This window comes from Bubalus bubalis, chromosome 2 (assembly GCF_019923935.1).
Source record: "Bubalus bubalis isolate 160015118507 breed Murrah chromosome 2, NDDB_SH_1, whole genome shotgun sequence".
In the NCBI taxonomy this organism is placed as follows: domain Eukaryota; kingdom Metazoa; phylum Chordata; class Mammalia; order Artiodactyla; family Bovidae; genus Bubalus; species Bubalus bubalis.
In genome coordinates, this window is record NC_059158.1 from 52,805,326 (window position 1) to 52,825,408 (window position 20,083).

Sequence of the window (20,083 nt, forward strand, 5' to 3'; positions counted from 1 at the left end):
TTACATAATGATCAAGGCATCAACCCAAGAAAAGGATAAAATGATTATTAAGTATATGCACCCAAAATAAGAGCACCCAACACATAAGGAAAATGCCAGCAACTATTAAAATGGTAAACCAACAGTAACACAATAATAGTGGGGGGACTTTAATACCCCATTCACACCAGTTGACAGATTATCCAGAGAGAAAATTCATAAAGAAATACAAGTTTTATTTTTTTTGCTCCCATATACTTTTAATATTAAAACTTTTTAAAATTGAATATAGCTCATTTACAATATTATATTAGTTTCAGGTATACAACATAGTGATTCAATGTTTTTGTACTCTTTAGTTAAAGTTATTAAAAACAATGGCTATATTTCCCTATACTGTACAATATATCATTGTTGCTTATTTATTTTATACAGAGTTCAGTTTAGTTGCTCAATTGTGTCCAACTCTTTACAACCCCATGGACTGCAGCATGCCAGGCCTCCCTGTCCGTCATCATCTGCAGTGACTTTGGAGCCCCCCAAAATAAAGTCTGCCACTGTTTCCACTGTTTGCCCATCTATGTGCCATGAAGTGATGGGACCGGAAGCCATGATCTTAGTTTTCTGAATGCTGAGCTTTAAGCCAACTTTTTCACTCTCCTCTTTCACTTTCATTGAGGCTCTTTGGTTCTTCTTTAAATGATACATTTGACAAGTTTGACCAATTGACATTTACAGGCATTTCATCCAAAATCAATAGATATCACTTTTTCTCAATTGCACATGGAACATTCTCCAGCATAGATCACATCTTGGGACACAAATCAAGTCATGGTAAATTTTTAAAAATTGAAATAACTCTAATCATCTTTTCTGACCACAACACCATAAGATTAGATAACAACATCAGGAGAAAAATCTATTAAAAACAACAACAAAAAAAAACACCAACACATGGAGGCTAAACAATACTTTTCTGAATAACCAACAAGTCACTGAAGAAGTCAAAAAGCAAATCAAAATATGGATAGAAGCAAAAGACGGTGAAAACATGACAACTCAAATGTACTGGACACAGTAAAAGCAGTGATAAGAAGGAAGTTTATAGCAATATAAGCATACCTCAAGAAATAAGCAATATCAAATAAACAAGCTAATCTTACACCTAAAGCAATTAGAAAAAGAAGAACAACAACAAAAAAAAAATTCCAAAGTTAGTAGAAGGAAAGAAATCATAAAGAATCAGAGCAGAAATAAATGAAGGAGACAATAGCAAAGATCAATAAAACTAAAAACTGGCTTTCGGAAAAGATAAAATTGACAAACTGCTAACCAGACCCATCAAAAGGGAGAAGACTCAAATCAATAAAATCAGAAATTCAAAAGGAGAAGTTACAACAGAAAACACAGAGATACAAAGGCTCACAAGAGACTATTATGAGCAACTATATACCAATAATATGGACAACCTGGAAAAATGGACAAATTCTTAGAAAAGTAGAACCTTCTAAAACTGAAACAAAGAAATAGAAAATATGAATAGACCAATCAGAAACATGGAAATCAAAACTAAAATCAAAAATCTTTCAACAAAAAGCCCAGGGCCAGATGGCTTGACAGGCAAATTCTGCCAAAAGTTTAGAGAAGAGCTAACATCTATCCTGCTCCAACTGCTCCAGAAAATTGCAGAAGAAGGAAAACTCCCAAACTCATTCTACAAGGCCACCATAACCCTAACACCAAAACTAAACAAAGATGCCACCAAAAAAGAAAATTACAGGCCAATATCACTGATGAACATTGATATAAAAATCCTCAACAAAATTCCAGTAAACAGAATCCAACAACACATTAACAAGATGATCAAGAGGGTTTTATCCCAGAGATGCATGGATTCTTCAATATATGCTATCTGATACACCATATTAACATATTGAAAGATAAAAATAATATGATCATCTCAAGAGATGCAAGAAAGCCTTTGACAAGATTCAACACTCATTTCTGATAAAAGCTTTCCAGAAAGTAGGCATAGAAGGAACATACCCCAACATCATAAAAGCCATATACAGCGAACCCACAGCAACCATCATCTTCAATGGTAAAAGATCAAAAACCATGTCCTCCATAATCAAGAATAAGACAAGGGTGCCTATTCTCACCACTTTTATTCAACATAGTTTTGGAAGTCCTAGCCACAGCAATCAGAAAAGAAAGAGAAATAAAAGGAATCCAGATTGGAAATGAAGTAAAACACTCATTGATTGCAGATGACATGATTTTCTACATTGAAAACCATAATGATGCCACCAGAAAATTACTAGAGTTAGAAAATATTATAAAAATCACAGGATATAAAATTAATACACATAAATTCCTTGCATTCCTGTATACTAACAATGAAAAATCAGAAAGTGAAATTAAGGAAGTGATCCTATGCACCTCTGCAACAAAAAGAATAAAATACCCAGCAATAAACCTACCTAAAGAGACAAAAGTTCTGTATGCAGAAAACTCTAAGACACTGATGAAAGAGATCAAACACACCACAAACAAATGGAGAGATATACACTGTTGGAAGAATCAATATACAAGGTTGGAATCAACATACAAGGTTCTGAAAATGACTATACATACTACAAAATGCTATCTACAGATACAATGTGATCCCTATCAAATTACTAATGGTATTCTTCACAGAACTAGAACAAAAAATTTCACAATTTGTATGGACGCACAAAAGAACTCGAATAGCCAAAGCAATCTTGATAAAGAAGAATGGAGATGGAGGAATCAACCTTTCTGACCAGATTATACTACAAAGCTACAGTCATCATGACAGTATGGTACTGCCACAAAAACAGAAATATAGACCAACTGAACAAGATAGGAAGCCCAGAGATAAACTTAGTCCCAAGAACCTTACCTTTGACAAGGAAGGCAAGAATATACAATGGAGAGAGACAGCCTCTTCAATAAGTGGTATGGGATAACTGGACAGCTGCACATGAAAGGATGAAACTAGAACACCTCCTAAATCCACACACAAGATAAACTCAAAATGGGGTAAAGGCTTAAATATAAGGCTGGACACTATAAAGCTCTTAGAAAAAAAACATAAGCAGTACACTCTGACATATATCACAGCAAGTTCCTCTTTGACCCACCTCCTAGAAAATGGAAATAAAAACAGTAATAAACAAAAGGAACTTAATTAAATTTAAGAACTGCACAATGAAGGTAACAGCAAGATTGAAAGACAACCCTCAGAACAGGAGAAAATAATTGCAAATGAAACAATTGACAAAGAGTTAATATCCAGACTATATAAGCAGCTCATAGAGATCAAATTGCCAACATCTGTTGAATCATAGAAAAAGCAAGAGAATTCCAGAAAAATATCTACTTCTGCTTCATTGACTATGCTAAAATCTTTGATTCTGTGGATCACAACAAACTGTGGAAAATTATTCAAGAGATGGGAATACTAGAGCACCTTACCCTCCTCCTAAGAAATCTGTATGGAGATCAAGAAGCAAGAGTTAGAACTATACATGGGACAACGGACTGGATCAAAATTGGGAAAGGGGTATGTCAAGGCTGTATATTGTCAGCCTGCTTATTTAACTTATATGCAGAGTACATAATGCAAAATGTCAGGCTGGATGAAGCACAGGCCAAAATCAAGACTGTTGGAAGAAATATCAATAAACTCAGATATGCAGATGACATTACACTTATGGCAGAAAGCATAGAGGAACTAAAGAGCCTCTTGATGAAGGTGAAAGAGGAGAGTGAAAAAGCTGGCTTAAAACTCAACATTCAAAGATCATGGTTCTGGTCCTATCACTTCATGGCAAATAGATGGAGAAACAGTGGAAACAGTGACAGACTTAATTTTCTTGGGCTCCAAAATCATTGCAGATGGTGACAGCAGCCATGAAATTAAAACACATTTGCTCTTTAGAAGAAAATCTATAACAAGCCTAGACAGAGAATTAAAAAGCAGAGACATTACTTTTCCAACAAAGGTCCATCTAGTCAAAGCTATGGTTTTTCCAGTAGTCATGTATGGATGTGAGTTGGACCATAAAGAAAGCTGAGCACCAACGAATTGATACTTTTGAACTGTGATGTTGGAGAAGACTCTCAAGAGTCCCTTGGACTGCAAGGAGATCAAATTAGTCAATTCTAAAGGAAATCAGACCTGAATATTCATTGGAAGGACTGGTGCTGAAGCTGAAGCTCCAATACTTTGGCCACCTGATGTGAAGAGCTGATTCATTAGGAAAGACCCTTATGCTGGAAAAGTCTGAAGGCAGGAGGAGAAGGGGACGACAGAGGATGAGATGATTGGAAGGCATCACTGACTCAATGGACATGAGTTTGAGCAAGCTCCGGGAGATGGTGAAGGACATGTAAGCCTGGCATGCTACAGTCCATGGGGTCACAAAAATTCGGACACAACTGAGCAACTAAAGAACAATGATCCAGCAATCCCATTCTTGGACATATATCTAGAAGAGATGAAAACTCTAATTCAAAAAGATATATACATAACCAAGAACTGGAAACAATCCAAGTGTGCATCAACAGATAATTGCTAAGAAGATGTGGTGTATATACATTTATAATGATATATTACTCAGCCATAAAAGAGAATGAAATATTGCCATTTGCAGCAACATGGACATAGAGAATATGGTACTAAGTGAAGAAAGACAGATTAAAAAAAAGTATTATAGAATATTTGTGAAATCTTGAGAGTCCCTTGTACTGCAAGGAGATCCAACCAGTCCGTTCTGAAGGAGATCAGTCCTGGGTGTTCTTTGGAAGGAATAGTGCTGAAGCTGAAACTCCAGTCCTTTGGCCACCTCGTGTGAAGAGTTGACTCATTGGAAAAGACTCTGATGCTGGGAGGGATTGGGGACAGGAGGAGAAGGGGATGACAGAGGATGAGATGGCTGGATGGCATCACCGACTCCATGGATGTGAGTTTGAGTGAACTCCGGGAATTGGTGATGGACAGGGAGGCCTGGCGTGCTGCAATTCATGGGGTCGTGAAGAGTCAGACACAACTGAGTGACTGAACTGAACTGAACTGAACTGAAATATTATTTGTAGAAACTAAAAATAATACAAATAAATCTATATGCAAATCAAACAGATTCACAGACATAGAAAATAAACTTATGGTAATCAAAAGAGAAGAGGAGGGGGAGACATAAATTAGGAGTATGGGATTAACAGATACACACTACTATGCATAAAAGAGATAAGGAACTGTATCTGTTTAATACAGGGAACTACACTCCATATCTTATAATAAACTAATGGGAAATAATCTGAGTATGTGTATATATATATATATATATATATATATATCCATATATAACTGAATCACTTTCCTGTTAACTGAAACTATACATAATATTGCAGATCAGCTATACTTCAATTTTAAAAGTTCTATAGCTATTAAAGGATAATGAAAAACTATTATAAACAATTTTAGAAAAATTCTTTCAACAACTGAGTTTGAACAGGGACAAATTCCTTTAAAGGCAGAAACCACCAGTGAGCCCTCATGAAGAAACAGATAACATTAATAGCTAGCCTATATCCGTTAAAGAATCAGTATTTGTAGTTAAAAACTAGAAGGGAAGGAGAGAGGGAGAGAGGGAAGAAGAAATCAAGGGAGATAGGGGTGTAAGAAGGGAGGGAAGGAGGTTCAACTCTAAAATATCCTGGCAAATGTTTAAGGTAAAATGTAATAGCAATTTTACACCATCTCTTCCCAAAAGCTAAAGAGGAGGGTATACTTATATATTCATCATTTGCTGTCATTTTGGGGACAGCAAAAAGTATATACTTTAAGAGAGGATATTACACACAAATATCCCTAATATACACAAATATAAAAAATTCTATACAAAATATTAGAAAGAAGCATCATGAGTTGATATTTGATTACCACAGGGGCATACTCTGGTGATTATTTGTGCTTTTAACAAATAAGTCAAATTCTCTCCCATGTTGATCACTTGGCAGGCTGACTCAACCCAGCCCCTGCAACTGGTGGAGCCTAGTGACAGTCAGGACAGTCAGGAGGAGTCATTCAGTGGCAGAGTGGAACATATGGTTCTCTCTGGTCTCTATGATGACAAGCAGTTCACAGCGCTGAGAACTACTGATCAGCAAGGCACTGTAATCCCACACCGGACATTAGGCCATTAGTAGAGTTACTAAGATTTCAGGGCTACTTTTTCTTGTAGTATTAGTTCACTTCAGTTCAGTAGCTCAAACGTGTCCAACTCTGTGACCCAAACCCCTTGGACTGCAGCACAGCCAGGCTTCCATGCCCATCACCAACTCCCAGAGCTTGCTCAAACTCATGCCCATTGAGTCAGTGATGGCATCCAACCATTTCGTCCTCTGTCATCCCCTTCTCCTCCTGCCTTCAGTCTTTCCCAGCATCAGGGTCTTTTCCAATGAGTCAGTTATTGCATCAGATGGCTTGGAGCTTCAAGCTTCAGCATGAGTCCTTCCAATGAATATTCAGGAATGATTTCCTTTAGGATGGACTGGTTGGGTCTCCTTGCAGTCCAAGGGACCCTCAAGAGTCTTCTCCAACACCACAGTTCAAAAGCACCAATTCTTTGGTGCTCAGCTCTCTTTATAATCCAACTCTCACATCCATATGTGACTACCGGAAAAACTATGGATTTGACTAGATGGACTTTGTCAGCTAAGTAGTATCTCTGCTTTTTAAAATGCTGTCTAGGTTGGTCATAGCTTTTCTTCCAAGGAGCAAACATCTTTTAATTTCATGGCTGCAGTCACCACCTGCAGTGATTTTGGAGCCCAAGAAAATAAAGTCTCTCACTGTTTCCATTCTTTCCCCATCTATTTGTCATAAAGCGATGGGAACAAATGCCATGATCTTAATTTTTTGAATGTTGAATTTTAAGCCAACTTTTTCACTCTTCTCTTTCACTTTCATCAAGAGGCTCATTAGTTCTTCACTTTCTGCCATAAGGGTGGTGTCATCTGTATATCTGAGGTCATTGATATTTTTCCTAGCAATTTTGATCCCAGCTTGTGCTTCATCCAGCCCAGCATTTCACATGATGTACTCTGCATATAAATTAAATAAGCAGAGTGACAATATACACTTTACATACTTCTTTTCCAATTTGGAGCCAGTCCATTGTTCCATGTCCAGTTCTAACTGTTGCTTCTTGACCTGCATACAGATTCCTCAGCAGGCAGGTAAAGTGGTCTGGTATTCCCATCTCTTGAAGAATTTTCCACTGTTTGTTGTGATCCACACAATCAAAGGCTTTGGTGTAATCACTAAAGCAAAAGTAGATGTTTTTCTGGAACTCTCTTGATTTTTCGATGATCCAACAGATGCTGGCAATTTGATCTCTGGTTCCTCTGCCTTTTCTAAATCCACCTTGAAATCTGGAGGTTTGTGGTTCACGTACTGTTGATGTCTTGCTTGGAGAATTTTGAGCCTTACTTTGCTAGTCTATGCAGGAGAGTTTTGAGCATTACTTTGCTAGTCTATACAATCAGCAAAAAAAGACCAGTAGCTGACTGTGGTTCAGATCATGAGCTCCTTATTGCAAAATTCAGACTTAAATTGAATAAAGTAGGGAAAACCACTAGACCATTCAGTTCAGTTCAGTTGCTCAGTCGCGTCCAATTCTTTGCGACCCCATGAATTGCAGCACGCCAGGCCTCCCTGTCCATCACCAACTCCCGGAGTTCACTCAGACTCATGTCCAGCAAGTCAGTGATGCCATCCAGCCATCTCATCCTCTGTCGTCCCCTTCTCCTCCTGCCCCCAATCCCTCCCAGCATCAGAGTCTTTTCCAATGAGTCAACTCTTCACATCAGGTGGCCAAAGTACTGGAGTTTGAGCTTTAGCATCAGTCCTTCCAAAGAAATCCCAGGGCTGATCTCCTTCAGAATGGACTGGTTGGATCTCCTAGCAGTCCAAGGGACTCTCAAGAGTCTTCTCCATTCAGGTATGTCCTAAATCAAATCCCTTATGATTATATAGTGGAAGTGACAAATAGATTCAAGGGATTAAATCTGATAGAGTGCCTGAAGAACTATGGATGGAGGTTCGGGACATTGCACAGGAGGCAGTTATCAAGACCATGCCCAAGAAAAAGAAATACAAAAAGGCAAAATGGTTGTCTGAGGAGGCCTTACAAATAGCTGAGAAAAGAAAAGAAGTGAAAGACAAAGGAGAAAAGGAAAGATATACTCATTCGAATGCAGAGTTCCAAAGAATAGCAAGGAAAGATAAGAAAGCCTTCCTCAGTGATCAATGCAAAGAAGAAGAGGAAAACAATAGAATGGGAAAGACTAGAGACCTCTTCAAGAAAATTAGAGATACCAAGGGAACATTTCATGCAAAGAAGAGCACAATAAAGGACAGAAACTAACAGAGGCAGAAGATATTAAGAGGTGAAGAGAATACACAGAAGAACTATACAAAAAAGAGCTTCATGACCCAGATAACCACAATGGTGTGATCACTCAACTAGAGCCAGACATCTTGGAATGCGAAGTCAAGTGGGCCTTAGGAAGCATCATTATGAACCAAGCTAATGGAGGTGATGGAATTCCAGTTGAGCTATTTCAAATCCTAAAAGATAATGTTGTTAAAGTGCTGCACTCAATAAGCCAGCAAATTTGGAAAATTCAGCAGTGACCACAGGACTGGAAAAGGTCAGTTTTCATTCCAGTCCCAAAGAAAGGCCATGCCAAAGAATATTCAAGCTGTAGCATAGCCAAGATATTCTGACATGTTTTGGACTCATCACAGACCTGCTGAACCCAAATCTCTGGGATTAGGCTTAGGAATCTGTAGTTATACCAAGCAATTAAAAATCAGAGATCCCTATACCCAATAGAGGCTCAGAGCAATTGCTCTGGATCTGCGCAGTTCACTGTGTGCTGATGTACAGCCTGTGTTGCCCTTACCATATGGTCCCAGCATTATCCATATTCCAATCATTATATCCCACTTCCCTCGAAGCTTCCCTCAGCTCCTTATTCATGATGAGTAAAGGAATAAATACACAGATTTGTTTTCTATGTTTCTAAATCAGTATGTCCAAGTTAATCTCAAGATAAGACTTTCCAGAAGAGTTTATTCACACCACAGATTTCCTGGGGGTGGGCCTGATAATCTGTATATATAACAATTATTTTTTAGTAATTCTGATCACCAGCAAGGTGGAGGGATACTGGGGAGGAAGGAGGTGCAACTATGCACACACAAGCTTCTAAAGACAGATTAGCCATTGTGATTGATTAGTTTCCCTAGCTCTCCATTGGTATGACCCTTTCCATTAGAAAACTAAAGCTACATATTAAGTTACCCCACTTTACATATACTTGTTGATGATACAACATTTTAAATACCTCTTACTGATTGCTATGGGTTGAATTGTGTCCCCCTGAAATTCATGTGTTGAAGTCCTAACCTCTAGTACCTCAGAATGTGATCTTTTTTGGAAATAGGGTCACTGCAGATATAATTAGTTAAGGTGAAGTCATTAGGATGGCCCCAAATCCAAGATGACTGGTGTCCTCACAAACGGGGAAATGTGGACACAGACACACATAGGAAGAATGTCATGTTAACATGAATGTGTGTGCATGCTCAGTCGCTCAGACGTGTCCGACTCTTTGCGAATCTATAGACTGTAGTCCACCAGGCTCCTCTGTCCATGGAATTTTCCAGGCAAGAATACTGGAATGGGTTGCCATTTCCTAAGCCAGAGAATCTTCCTGATCCAGGAATTGAATCCATGTCACTTGGGTCTCCTGTTGTGGCAGGTGGATTCTTTACCACTGGCACCATCTGGGAAGCCATGAATATGAATATGTTCTTTTTCCTCAAGAAAATCACATATTCTGCTCTGCAAACCACCAGGGTGAGTAATTATCAATGTTATTAAGGAAACACATTCTTCCTAAATGAAGTAAACTATGTTACATGGCAGGAATCTTCCATGGCCCAGGAAGCAGCCAAAAAGACTATTCCATTTGGCCCCCAGCGTCTGTGCCTGTGTCTCCTTCCTTCCCTCCAGCCCCCATACTGGACCACCCACCACAGTTTTGGGCTTCTTTGGTGAGGCCCATTTCTATGTCTACATAAGCTGCCCACTTGTCTTGCACCTATACAGCCTTCACTAAGCGCTAGGCCAAGAGGCTGCCCGGAAATCCCTGTTGATTGCTTGCATTTAAAGTACCACTTTTTTATCTACAAGGGCACTCCAATTTTTGTGCAATCAATAAATACTGTCTAGAATAGAAATTTCTGCTTATCGTTCCATTTATCTGGTAGAGGTGGGTGATTCAATTCTACTAGGAACAAGCTGGTTTTATATAGATGACTTGAGAAGGTATATATGACATTTTCCTAGTTAGAACAAAAACAGTTAAATTCTGAACACAAAAGTCACCCAGGAAAGAAAGGCAGATCTGCCGTGTAAAGTCACCATCTGATGAGCAGGAAGGCTGGTGAGAACACATTTAGATTCCCAGCCATTTATATAGAAATGGGAATTGATTGTACTTATTTCACATGCTAGCAAGATTATGCTCAAAATCCTTCAAGCTAGGCTTCGGCAGTACATGAAACGAGAACTTCCAGATGTACAAGCTGGATTTAGAAAAATTTCAAAATAACATCTACTTCTGCTTCATTGACTACAATAAGGCCTTTGACTGTGTGGATCACAACTGTGAAATATTCTTAAAGAGATGAGAATACCAGACCACCTTACCTGCCTTCTGAGAAGCCCATATGCAGCACAAAATGCAACAGTTAGAACCAGACATGAAGCAACAGAGTGGTTCAAAAATACAGACTACAGTCAATATGCTCTGCTATTTGTATTAAATACAGGTGGTTCGATGCTATCATGACATGCAAACTGTATCCAGTGGACATTGCTGCCTACATGTAACCACATTTCATTCTATAGAAAACTAAAGAGGCACAGTTCATGGATTTAAAGCCCCTGCAAGTGCACTGCCTACAAGGAGGCAGACAGGGACATCCTAGTGTGCAGCATCCCAATGATGGATACTTCCCTGGTATTCTACATGGCATTACCCTCCTGCCTTTTTGTGGCAACCTCCCCCAGAAAAAAATAATATTGTGTTAGTAAACTCTGAAGCTGTATGAGGAGGTGCTTCTACTCACCAACAATCTCACTGGGTTCCTTGTTATAGAGCTTTTTGTTCCAGTAAAGGAGTCTGAGGAGTGGAAAGGAGAACAAGAGAACGAAGCAAATCCCAGCAAACATGTGTGCTGTAAACCCAGCGAAGTCCAGACCCTGGAAACAGGAAAAGAGACGTGAAACCACAGGCAGCACAGGCACAACCTCATGGCAGAGCCCAGGGAAGTCGGAGATCAAGGGCTGGGGAACCTACACAAAGCCCACAGAACAGGTACTCTTCACTGCAGTTTTGCAAACATTCAAGATTTGTTTCTTTCATAATAAAAAACCAATTATTACCTGAATGACAAGCAACCTTGGAAGGAAACAAAAACAGGTCATCACATCTTATCCCAACCTTAGCTGGTTCTACTTCACCACTATACTGACATGTCCCTTGGGATCTGGTGAAACAGGACTGAGGGAGACAAAACATAAAGCTATCACTGCTATATATAAAATAGATGACCAACAAGAACTTATTGTTATAACACCAGGAACTATGCTTGGTATTTTATGATAACTTATAAGGCAAAAGAACCTGAAGCAATATATATGTATATATAACTGAATCATCTTGCTATACACCTGGAACTTACACAATGTTGTAAATGAACTATACTTCAATTTAAAAGAAAAAAAAAAAGACTATGAGGCAATATTCATCTATTTGAAGGTAAACTCCATTTTCTTAAACACTTCATTTAAGTCACTGCTATCGATACGAAAGAGCATCGCCATGCCCGGAAAGCACAGTCCTCCACAGGTCACCTAGTGGCCATCAGGACTGAAGAACCCCAGGCTGTCCCAACCAGCCTCAAGGGTCCCAGGCAGGAGCCCTCTCCTTCCCCTCACAATTCCTTTGCCTGTCTCTGGGCTCTTTTCCACAGTCAGCTGCTGAGGATATTTTTGTTGTTGGATGAAATCTCCACTAGGTTGATTTGTAAGGGAATAAGTCAGCAAAAATATTGGTCAGTTTTTTCCTTTTGTTTTCACTGTGCTTAAACATTCAGCAAATACGTGTGACACCCTCTGAGACCCTTGCAGGACAGATGAGGGTTTTGTCCCCATGAACTGGGCTACAAGAACCAGTTTCTCACTGGCAGGAACTCCTGGACCACTGATCCACAAAACAGGGTCAGAGGCACAGAACATTGGGGGAGATTCCCAGGCAGGACCAGTGGGGTGAACAGGGTGTAAAGAAAGTAGGTCCCAGGGACACTAGTGATAAACTTGAGAGACCATTCCCAAGGCAGCAGTCAGGAAGGTCATCTTCTAAAGGCCTGAGTTGGAAGGAGTGAATTCAATATTAATTATTGTTGCTAGGAAATATTGAGGGCAAGAGGAGAAGGGGGCAACAGAGGATGAGATGGCTGGGTAGCATCACTGACTCAATGGACATTTGTTTGGGCAAACTCCAGGAGATGGTGAAGGACAGGGAAGCCTAGCATGCTATAGTTCATGGAGTCTCAAAGAGTCAGACACTGAACACCAAATTATTGTTTATTAAAATTTACTTTATATTTGACCTGAAACCATTTATAACATTGCTAAAGATAAAACACAACTTAGAAACCATTATCACAACTTACAACCATGAGTAAGTTGTGTGAAAATTTAGGCTTGCCAGTGTACAATGATCTGAAGTTCTTAATCTCTTGCAGTTTATCTGCACATCCAGTGGTTGCCCTTGAAAATAGCATCTGAATGACAGATGGAATTATGTGGGGCTGATCATATACAGATAGCAGGGAAATCTGTGAAGAGCTGGGACTCATGGCATGCTTTTAATGGCAATTAGAATTCATTGCGTTTCTGAGGGTATCACCGTGGATGTTGTGTCTTTAGAATGCATGCCCCAAATATCTTTTTTTTAAGAGGTCCAAAACACTTTTTAAATGAAAATCATTTCATTTGTTTTAAAATCAGGAACAAAACAGGAAAGAAGATAGCTTAAAATATATTAATGTATTTCTTGTGTATGAATTCAGTCATGAAATGTAATTAATATTTTTTGAAGGGAGGAGCTCGTGAAGGCCAAAGTTCTTATATCCTGAATAATTATGGGTCCCTTTGGAACACAATACAGGTGTTCCCCACTTTTTGAAATTTCACTTTATGCCACTTTGCTTTTACAAAAGACCTACATTAGTACCTGTTTTCACTAAGGAAGAAATCTGAAGAGGATTTTTGCTTTTAGGAAAACAAATGATTGTTTTCTCACTCTATGCCATTTTGACTTCTGACAGTTTATATGGGAAAGCTCTATTTTTGGATAGTGAAGAATATCTGTAAAAAAACTGTTAATTTTTCTCCCATTAGACATGATGGCGCAGTTGAAGGAAAAATCAGATGAAAAGGGTGAAATGAGGAGAAAGAAAAAGACAAAAGGGTCTTGGAAAGGCCTCCACAGCAAAAATAACACAGTTTTGAAAAGAAGTATTTGGTTGCTTCTAGAATTGTAACAAGTAGATTTTTTAAGAACAATATAGAATGGAAAAATCCAAACTGAAAATTTCAAGAAAAAACACAGGCAGGTGCAATGCACAATAGGCTACATATGTGTTTTTTAGCTTGTTCGGTGCATGTGTCAGGGCGTCCTTGCTGTTTTTACATGGCTCTACAATTTACTAAACTTGTCTCTTTAATGTACTCAGTAACAAAACTACTTACTGTCATACTTACATCAGTGCAGTACTTAAATGCAGCCCTTTCTTGCAAAGTAGTGGTTCTGTTTCTTCCCTTCCCTCTCAGCCTCATTTTGTACTGTTTTCATTTTGACTACACTAAGCTGCTTTCTTCTTAATTTTCCACAATGTCCTCATTTGATAGAGTAAGTGGTCAAATGATGAGGCATATAAAATAATCAAGGATCCCTCAGAATCAGATTGGAGCATTCAGAGCCTAGTAAACTACATACATTTAAGAGATATCTAGCTCCTGGCCCACCAATTCCATTTTCTAGGGATGAAGCTTTCAGGCTAGCTTTGGGAAAGTCAAAACAGTCAACTGGATTGTAGTAGGGTAATTCAAGAAACAATTTGGGTTTGAACCCCACTGATACAATTACTTCAAAGAAATTCTCTTTAAGTGTCTAAAGTAAAACTACTGGATGTTTTACTAAATATCATGGTGTAATTTGAAGATAGAAACATGTCTGGAGACCCAGCAAGGAGATGACCCCAGCACTGCAGAATGGATGTGATCCAGGTAGAGAATTTACAGTGTGAGGGATCCATCAAGTATGTGAAGGCTAGTGCACTGGCACACATGATCTGAGGAAGGTGAGACTCTGGCAGAGACAGAGTTGGGCAATCCTAGCATTCAGGTAACAGCAAAAGCCACTAAGGGCATAAGCTCCACTAGAAAATGCTCACCTAACAGGGAAAAAAGTCAAAAAAGCAGAACCCCAAAATCCATAGATGTTGAAGATGTGTGGAAACAGAAAACTCACAAAGGAGACTAAGAACTTACAAAAGAGACAGGATGGGAATGAGCAGAGACCAACACCATCGAAGTTCTGGATGGAGGAGGTCAGTGGATGGAGGAGCAGAAGAGCACTCCACTGGCACAGTAGGCTGGTGGCAGAGCCAGGAAGAAGATCCCAGTGGCGCAGGGTCTGGGAGCCTGGTGGAAAAGACCTGAAGAATGTTTTAATGCACACATATCTGGGTCACCTTCCTGTGATGGGTTAAAATGGCTCTCCTAAAGAAACTCTTCCAGTGCTGTTTAAAAGGTGTTTGAATAATCATGTTCATTAGTGGGGAGTCTCCCTAGAACAGGAAAAAAGGAGCAAGTGTAACCAACAAAGGAGGACTATCTCCCCACCAGTCAGTTGGGAGATGAAAGGGCAATGTGTCATTGCACATGGGACCCTGTAGCACTGTAGACTTGTGCCTACGCCAAGAAAGAACCAGTGGACACTGGAGATCTGCCCATCTGCCTATTCAGTACTAGAAATTCTGCAAATGGGACCCATCCCAAGAGATCCATGAGTGAGCAGAGTGCAAAGGGTGACTTGGAATAATTTTCCTCACAACTTCCTGTAATTTCTGACTAATTCTTACACAGAGAAAGCAGAGATTTGTCAGATGTGATTTCTTGACTCTTATGAGGCCTAGTAGTGATTTTTGTTTTGTTCCTTAATTTTTATTTTATATTGGAATATAGCTCTTTTACAAGGTTGTGTTAGTTTCAACTGTACAGCAAAGTGATTCACTTATACATATACCTAAATCTATACTTTGTCAGATTCTCTTCCCCTGTAGGTTATTACAGAATACTGAGTAGAGTTTTCTGTGCTATACAGTAAGTCATTGTTGATTACCTATTTGGTATATACTAGCGTGTTTCTGTTAATCCCAAACTCCTAATTTATCCCTCCTCCTCCCTTTATCCCTTTGGTAGCCATAAATTAGTTTTTTATGTCTGCAAGTATATTTCTGTTTTGTAAATAAGTTCATTTATATACTTTTTTAGATTCTACATATAAGTGATATCATATATTTATCTTTCTCTGATTTACTTCACTTTGTAAGATAATGTCTAGGTCCATCCATGTTGCTGCAAATGGCACTATTTCTTTATATGGCTAAGTAAATTTCTATTGTATGTATGTACCACATTTTCTTTATCCATTAACCATGAACATTAGGTTGGTTCCATGTCTTAATGTTGGAAATACTACTGTCTTGAACATTATGGTTCATGTATCTTTTCAAATTATGGTTGTCTCCAGACATATGCCAATGAGTGGGATTGTTGGATCTTATGGTAGTATTATTTTTAGTTTTTTTAAAGAACTTCCATACTGTTCTCTATAGTGGCTGTACCAATTTACATTCCCACCTATCAGTTCAGTTCAGTCCCTCAGTCATGTCCAACCCTTTGTGAAACCATGGACTGTAGCATGCCAGGCTTCCCTGTCCATCGCCGACTCCTGGAGCATCCTTAAACTAATGTCCATCAAGTCGGTGATGTCATACAACCATCTCATCCTCTGTTGTCCCTTTCTCCTCCTGCCTTCACTCTTTCCCAACATTAGGGTCTTTTCCAGTGAGTTAGTTCTTCACATCTAGTGGCTTGCAGCTTCAAGTTTCAGCATGAGTCCTTCCAATGAATATTCAGGAATGATTCCCTTTAGGATTCACTGGTTTGATCTCCTTGCAGTCCAAGGGACTCTCAAGAGTCTTCTCCAACACCACAGTTCAAAAGCATCAATTCTTTGGTGTTCAGCTTTCTTTGTAGTCCAACTCTCACATCCATATATGACTACTGGAAAAACCATAGATTTGACTAGATGGATCTTTGTCAGCAAAGGAATATGCTTTTCAATATGCTGTCTAGGTTGGAGAAGGAAACGGCAACCCACTCCAGTATTCATGCCTGGAAAATCCCATGGACCAAGGAGCCTGGTGGGCTACAATCCATGGGGTCGCAAAGAGTCGGACACGACTGAGCGACTTCTGTGTGTGTCTAGTTTTAGTATCAGAGTGATAGTGGCCTCACAGAATGAGTTCCAGTGTTCCTTCTGCAATTTTTTTGAAGAGTTTCAGAAGAATAGGTATTAAGTCTTTATGTGTTTGGTAGAATTTGCCTATGAAGTCTTCTGGTCCTGGACTTTTATTAGTTGGGATTTTTTAAATCGTAGCTTCAATCCCAATACTTATGATTGGTCTATTCATATTTTTTTATTTCTTCCACATTCAGTCTTGGAAAATTATACCTAAGAATTTATCCATTTCTTTTACTTTATTCATTTTATTGGCATACAGTTACTTGTAGTAGTCTCTTATCCTTTGTATTTCTGTGGTGTCGTTTATAACTTTTCTTTCTTCATTTCTGATTTTGTTGATTTGAGCCCTATCCCAACTTTTCTTAATGAGTCTGGCTAAAGGTTTATCAATTTTGTTTACCTTTTCAAAGAACCAGCTTTTAGTTTCATTGACCTTTTCTATTATTTTCTTTGTCTATATTTCATTTACTTCTGCTTTGATCTTTATGATTTCTCTCCTGCTACTAACACTGGATTTTGTTTGTTCTTTCTCTAATTGCTTTAGATATAAGGGACAGGTTATGTTGTTTAGGTGGTTTAACAGATTTTTCTTGTTTCCTGAGGTAAGGTTGTATTGCTATAAACTTCCCTCTTTGAACTGTCTTTGCTGTGTTCCACAGATTTTGGATCACTGCGTTTTCATTTTCATGTCTCAAGGCATTTTTTTTCCCTTTCCTCTTTGATATCTTCAGTGATCCATTGGTTGTTTAGTAGCACATTTTTAGCCCCCATGTGCTCGTGATTTTTTCAGTTTTTTCTTGTAGTTGATTTATAACCTCATAGCTTGAAGTTGGAAAAGATGCTTGATATGATTTCAATTTTCTTAAATTTGCCAAGGATTGATTTGTGACCCAAATGTGATCTATCCTGGAGAATGTTCCATGTGCACTTGAGACGAATGTATATTCTGCTGCTTTTGGATGGAATGCTCTAAAAATATCAATTAAGTCCAACTGGTCTAGTGGGTCATATAAAAACTGTTTCCTTACTTATTTTCTATCTGGATGATCTGTCCATTGATAAAAATGGGGTGTTAAAACTCCCCACTATTTTTGTGTTACTGTCAATTTCTCCTTTTATGGCTTTGCCTTTATGGCTTATCCTTTTATGTATTTGCCTTATACAAAAAAAAAGGTCTTAATGACTTGGATAGACACAAAGATGTGGTCACTCACCTAGAGCCAGACATCTTGGAGTGTGAAGTCAAGTGGGCCTTAGGAAACATTACTACAAACAAAGCCAGTGGAGGTGATGGAATTCCAGCTGAGCTATTTAAAATCCTAAAAGATTATGCTATTAAAGTGCTGCATGCAATATATCAGCAAATTTGGAAAACTCCATGGTGGCCACGAAAAGGATGGAAAAGGTCAGTTTTCATTCCAATCCCAAAGAAGGGCATGTCAAAGAATGTTCAAACTACTGTATAATTATACCCATTTCACATGCTAGCTAGGTTATGCTCAAAATCCTTCAATCTATACTTCAACAGTACATGAACTTTGAACTTCCAGATGTACAAGCTGCATTTCAAAGAGGCAGAGGAACCAGAGATCAAATTGCCAACATTTATTGGATCATGGAGAAAGCAAGGGAGTTCCATAAAAAATCTACTTCTGCTTCATTGACTATGCTAAAACCTTTGACTATGAGGATCACAACAAACTGAAAATTCTTAAAAAGATGAGAATACCAGACCACCTTACCTGTCTTCTGAGAAACATGTATGTGGGTCAAGAAGCAACAGTTAGAACCAGACATGGAACGACAGACTGGTTCCAAATTGGGAAAGGAGGACATCAAGGCTGTATATTGTCACCCTGCTTATTCAACATCTACACAGAGTACATCACACAAAACCAGGCTGGTTGAATCACAAGCTGGAATCAAGACTGCCAGGGGAACTATCAACAACCTCAGATATGCATATGATACCATTCTAAAGGCAGAAAGTGAAAAGGAACTAAAGAGCCTCTTGATGAGGGTGAAGGAGAGTGAAAAAGCTGGCTTGAAACTCAACATTAAAAAAAAAAAAAAAAAAAAAAAAAAAAAAAAAACTAAGATCCTGGCCTGTCCCATGGCAAATAGATGGGGGGAAAGTGGAAACAATGATAGATTTTATTTTCTTGTGCTCCAAAATCACTGTGGACAGTGACTACAGCCTTGAAATTAAAAAATGCTTGCTCCTTGGAAGGAACATTATGATAAACCAAGCAAGGCAGCATATTAAAAAGCAAGATATCACTTTGCTAACATATATCCATGTAGTCAAAGCCATGGTTTTTTCCAGTAGTCATGTAGAGATGTGAGAGTTGAGCTATAAATAAGGCTGAGAGCCAAAGAATTGATGCTTTCCACATGTGGTCCAAACGTGGTTCCAACTGTGGAGAAGACTATTGAGAGTCCCTTGGACTGCAAGGAGATTAAACCAGTCAATTCTAAAGAAAATCAACCCTGAATATTCATTGGAAGGACTTTTGCTGAAGTTGAAGCTCCTTCAACTGAAGCGCTGAAGTTGAAGTGCCAATCAACTTCAGCAATACTCTGACTCTGGATTACTCATTGGAAGGACTACTGCTGAAGTTGATGTGAAGAGCCAACAAACTGGAAAAGAGCCTGATGCTGGGGAAGAGTGAAGGGATGACAGAGGATAAGATGGTTAGATAGCATTACCAACTCAATGCACATGAAACTCCAGGAGATAGTGAAGGACAGGGAAGGCTGACGTGCTGCAGTCCATGGTGTTGCAAAGAGTCAAACACGACTTAGCGACTGAACAACAAAATTTGCCTTATATACTGAGATGCTCCTATGCTAGGTGTATACATAGTTACAACTGTTACACTATTTTCTTGGATTGATCCTTTGATTATTATGTAGTGTCCTTTTTGTCTCTGGTAACAGGTCTTTATTTTGTCTGATATGAATATTTACTTGAGGTTTCTTTTTATTTCAATTTACATGGTATACATTTTCCATCCCTTCACTTTCATTTTTTATGCCTCCCTAGATCTGAAGTGGGCCTCTTATAGACAGCATATATATGGGTCTATATATGGGTCTTATTTTGCATCTATTCTATGGGTGGATGTCTTCTGGTTGAAGCATTTAATCTATTTACAATGAAGCAATTATCAACATATATTTTTATTGTCATTTTAATTGTTTTGGATTTGTTTTTATAAGTCTTTTTTCTTCCCTTCCTCTTTTGCTCTCTTCTCTTATGACCTAATGGCTAACTTTAGTGTTGTGTTTGGATTCTTTTTTCTTTTTTGTCATATATCTATTGTGTATATTTGGT

At 38.6% G+C, this 20,083-nt stretch overlaps 1 protein-coding gene across 4 annotated transcripts in view; it reads right to left on the reverse strand.

The window, feature by feature from the left end:
• Positions 1-20,083, reverse strand: part of OCA2 (OCA2 melanosomal transmembrane protein) — a 317,417-nt gene that overhangs the window by 164,670 nt on the left and 132,664 nt on the right. For all 4 annotated transcript variants that reach the window (XM_044932081.1, XM_044932080.1, XM_025272557.2 and 1 more), the window contains one exon: positions 11,216-11,348. In XM_044932081.1, coding sequence (XP_044788016.1) covers positions 11,216-11,348 — 133 coding nt within the window. The remainder of the gene's footprint in view (positions 1-11,215; positions 11,349-20,083) is intronic.